Source organism: Calcarisporiella thermophila (assembly GCF_041956535.1).
Source record: "Calcarisporiella thermophila strain CBS 279.70 unplaced genomic scaffold VTP21scaffold_9, whole genome shotgun sequence".
NCBI lineage: Eukaryota > Fungi > Calcarisporiellomycota > Calcarisporiellomycetes > Calcarisporiellales > Calcarisporiellaceae > Calcarisporiella > Calcarisporiella thermophila.
In genome coordinates, this window is record NW_027192199.1 from 1 (window position 1) to 4472 (window position 4472).

The window sequence follows — 4472 nt, forward strand, 5'->3', positions numbered from 1 at the left end:
AAAGCATACGCTATCTCCAATAATTCACTATAAAGTCAGGTTGAAAGCCACCAAACCCTGAGAAACGAAAAAGTGAAATTACAAGCTCCTAAGTCAATCTTCTCTCCTATATATGTCTATGATTAAATATGCGCTGATTTCTCTCTACCAAAATTCCTCTCCGAGGGTCACTTTCGGGCTCCACCTGAATTCTATCGTTTATTCCATTCTACCAGAGCTCGTTTTTATTTCGCATATCGGCATTCCCATACTATTCCTTTCATATTTATTTATTGAAAACTGATTTAAAATAACAATAGTATGCAACAGGAATAGCGTTATTTTGTACTTAGATACATTAACGATATCATCCTCGTTATGCCTCTACTAGTCAGTACCCCCCAATATCCAGTTTTTCAAAAAAGGATTTAGGGTGACGTATCACTATGATACTGAATTCAAGCAAAAATAATAAGCCACCAATTTTTCGAAAAAAATTTTTTCTAAGATACGTGACCTAAATTTTTGAAAAAAAATCAAATCGGACATTTTTTCCCTATGAACCTTTGGAAAAGCCAGATTATGTCATATTAGTTGATTTCCTATTTTTCATATATATACTCATTCAGTCTATTTTGTTGTTCCTCACCGATCTTCTATTTTTATAAAGGTGAGGATGCATCGTTTGATATTATTATTACTATGTTATTAATAAAGACCGATCTTCTATTTTTATAAAGATCTTCGTCTACCATTCGAACCCTGTTACATGTAAGGAGTTACATGACCGAGTTAAGCAAGTTTTGGGGCTTATTCCCGTGGATAAACGAGGAACTGCGCATGCCTAAATTCATTGCGGGTCTGAAAGAAGAGACACAGCAACATGTACTCAACTTATTCCCCAAGAATTTGGAAGAGGCGTTTTCAATTGCAGTCCGCTATGATGAATCTAAATTTGGTAAATAGAATGCGGACTACGTCAGCAGTCCATGCTTCACGATGATGACGCCGTTTTATTGGACAAATGAGCTACTTCCAGAGAATTTGCACAGAAAATTAAAGAAATTTAAAGAATAACAAAGAAAAAATCTGAGAATAAATCAAGAGTATAAAAAGCTGTCGTTTCCCAAGTGCAACTCCTTGGCCCTCCCGAGAAGAGGGGTGGGGAGATATAAGAAAAATAAAAAATAAAAAGAAAAATAGGTGCAACAAAATCAAAATAGTAAATTGAGGGGTGGGATCGTGAAGAATGGACTGCTGACTGCCTATTCCATTTATACTAAGCCGTCGCATACGCTAGGCTTAGTGCTAAAATTTTTAAAAGATATATTAACAGTTGCAGATATTTCTGAAACCTTGATTCTACAATTTCTAAATCTAGTATGTCTGCTCAGGCTTGGAATCTCCCAAATACAAAAAACACGGATTTCTGACATCCGACATATCCGACAGCTCGTCAGAAAAAAATAAGAATTCACAACCCTAAACTATGACCTTACCTATTGGTACCTGGATATTCACGTGCAGTGAATAATGATGGATAATAGAGGAGATTCCAGAATGAACTAGACATAAAATAAAATATGTTTAATGTCTAATTCATTCAATCAATTTTTTCACAATGGACTTGAGCTGTTTATTGATAGAAACGTATGTATTTTAGCTGTTGGTATGCATTGCTATCTCTGTACACTATTCTGGATACATCCGAAGTAGTGTGGACGAAATAGTCCGACAGATTTGAACAAGTTCCGTAAAGCCAAGTAGTATCTTCATTTTTATACCTTTAAATTATATACACGTAGTAAATAATAAATATCACGATTATTGCTACTGTTGACGTCTTAGGAAACTCCTAAATGATGTTTATTTACATAATATAGTGTAAACGATATGTCCTATGTTATTTCCTCGCCTTGAGATTTCAACAAATGAGGTGAGGAATAAATGACAAATAGAAGAGAGTTTATCTATGGGAGTATTGTAGTGTGGAATTGTATTGGATTGCAGAGAAGCCATAGATGGGCTGGAGATGGCCAAGCGGCTGATCATATTACGTTCGCGGACCCCCACGCTGAACACCACTTGTTCCTGGGCGATCTCCGTTAGACACTCTAGGGGAGGAATTAACTTGACCTCTTTGCTGATTAAACTCGGCGACGATTGTATCAATATCCTCTTCCGATCCAGAACTAGGTGAATTGGCGCTAGCATCACTAGGTGGTCTAGGGCGGTTAGGACGTCGGACTCGGGTAAAACTATTCGCAAAGTCCTCCAAATTTTGACCTCTTGTTATCTCTTGTGACGTAGCGTAATCAGGAGGTCGAGGATTAATGTAATAAGTACAATAACTAATATATATTTAATTTATCGACAATCGATCTCGGATATTTTTACTTTATGTATAAAATCACTTGTAGAACTTAATTACGTCTTGACCGAATCTTTAACCGAATTTTTTACGAATCGACTTTACGTCTTTTTACGAACTTATTTTAGTGTAATAAACATTAGTATATGTCGAACCCTACTTGTGCTTATTACAATTAATGTCTTCAATATCCATACCCTGCTCTCGACCTGGATAAGGAGGAGGGGGGCCATCCTTGGGAGGCCCACTGCTGGGTAAATCCTCCGGCTTAGTGGGACCCCCTGGCAACTCGGGGCGTGGCTTGTCATTTTCTCTGTTACTTGCCTGGCCGTTGGATTCACTGTTTGAAATGTTGGATTCGCTGTTTGGAGCATTGGATTCTCCATTCGGCCTACGATTACTCTGATTCCTCTGTGGACGAGGATTAGTGCCTATGCAGTTTCCTCTTTTGTCCAATGCGATTTCTCCAGATCGCTTACAGGCTTGTTCACCAACTTCAACGATTTCATCATAAACCTGCTTTCCTATTTGAGGATCGATTTCCTTTGCAGCTTCAGAGCCTATCTCTTTCATAACCTGCTTATATACCTGACGGTTCTCCGTCTTTAAAGTATCGAGTGTTTGCTTAATTGTACTCTTGCCCACTCGCTCTCCTATTTGACTTAAGCCTTTTCCGGTGTTCTTTATTAATTCTTGGTCTAGTTGCTTAACGATCTGTTGTCCCGCAGCCTTTTGAGCAACTTGGCCGCCCGTTCCCACCGGTATTGTAATAAGACGAGAACAAGGTTTTTATAATAAATAAATAATAAGAATAACAAGATAAAACTGGGTAAAACTGGGTTAAGAACAAGGTAAAAAACTAGGTAAGAAACAAGCTAAGGTTTAATAACATGTAGTTGTCAATATTTAAGGGAATCAAAATAAAATCAGGCGATAATCAAGATCAGGCGATAATGGAGAATTGTTACACAGGTTAATTAAGTGTTACTAGTACTAGGTAGTATTTGGTAGTCGTGACAGGTGTCGGGTCTATTTTCTTACATCCCTCCCCACCTTAAGAATGCCCCCCCTCTTTGTTGGCTTGTTCCTCATACTCGGTAACTAATTCTTGGGCGTTATTCAAGTTCGAAGTGGGTTTCCATGTAGCTTCTGTCTCGTCGTATCCAAGCCATTTCACCAAGTACTCCACCCTTGTTCCCCTTCCTATTCTCCGGAACCTTTTATCCAGGATTCGCTCGACTTCGTACTGGAGGCCTTCATCTGTCATTACCGGAGGTGACGGTGTGGATACTCTTTCCTCGAAGTCCGGGGGATTCTCGTGGAAGCGCTTCAGGAGTGACATATGAAATACAGGGTGATTCTTGAGTGTTTCTGGGAGTTGGAGTTTGTATGCAACTGGAGATATTTTTTCGGTGATCTTGTATGGGCCAACGTACTTGTGCGAGAGCTTCTTCGTAGCTTGCCGTGATTGGTTTACGAGGTTAATATTGGCGGTGGATAGCATGACTTTATCGCCAACATTGAATTCCTCTTCTCACCGGCTTTGATTTGCATACTGAGCTTGAGTTGCCTTTGCTGTGGTTAAGTTGTCCGAGGCGATCTTGATTAGATTAGACATTCGAAGTAGGAATTCCTCTGCGGTAGGTACATTGATCTGGTTTTGGGTCATGTTCAGCAGGCTAGTCTGTAGTGATCACGACTCGATTCACAAGAAGAACTAAATTATCTTTATTACAGTGGACGTTCAATTAAATTATACAATGGGCAAATTACATTACAAGGGTTACGCAAGTAGTAACCAGGGTCAATAGTCAAAATTATACAACTAAACTATCGTATTATTACACTCTTCCCCTCCCTAAGGAGCAGCGTCCTCGATGTGACGGTCTTCATAATCTTGAATTGCTCCTGATGCATTCGTAAGATGTTTTTCAGGTTCCCAAGTTGCATCATGACGAGGATAACCTGTCCATTTGACGAGGTACTGTTTTTTGCCTCGAACGTATCGGTGATCCAAAATACATTCTACTTCATATTCTTCTTCGTCATTGACTATAATCGGTGGAGGCTTTTGTTCTTCTCTATCGGAGAATTCTGTTGGGGAAGCATGATAACGTTCGAA

At 39.1% G+C, this 4472-nt stretch overlaps 3 protein-coding genes across 3 annotated transcripts in view; all 3 read right to left on the reverse strand.

Annotated features, from left to right (window-relative positions):
* Positions 1-2032: 2032 nt before the first annotated feature.
* Positions 2033-2923, reverse strand: VTP21DRAFT_11361 (uncharacterized protein; the record flags this gene model as incomplete). Its single annotated transcript, XM_069390797.1, has 2 exons — positions 2033-2277; positions 2548-2923. The coding sequence occupies 2 exons, from the start codon at positions 2921-2923 to the stop codon at positions 2033-2035; spliced, it is 621 nt and encodes a 206-aa protein (XP_069251992.1).
* Positions 2924-3404: 481 nt separating this feature from the next.
* On the reverse strand, positions 3405-3854 carry VTP21DRAFT_11362 (uncharacterized protein; the record flags this gene model as incomplete). The annotated part of the gene is made up of 1 exon (XM_069390798.1): positions 3405-3854. The coding sequence occupies one exon, from the start codon at positions 3852-3854 to the stop codon at positions 3405-3407; it is 450 nt and encodes a 149-aa protein (XP_069251993.1).
* Positions 3855-4208: 354 nt separating this feature from the next.
* VTP21DRAFT_11363 (uncharacterized protein) overlaps positions 4209-4472 on the reverse strand; it is a gene marked incomplete at both ends in the record, with an annotated part of 1256 nt that continues 992 nt past the window's right edge. Inside the window, one exon of the mRNA XM_069390799.1 lies at positions 4209-4444. Coding sequence (XP_069251994.1) covers positions 4209-4444 — 236 coding nt within the window. The remainder of the gene's footprint in view (positions 4445-4472) is intronic.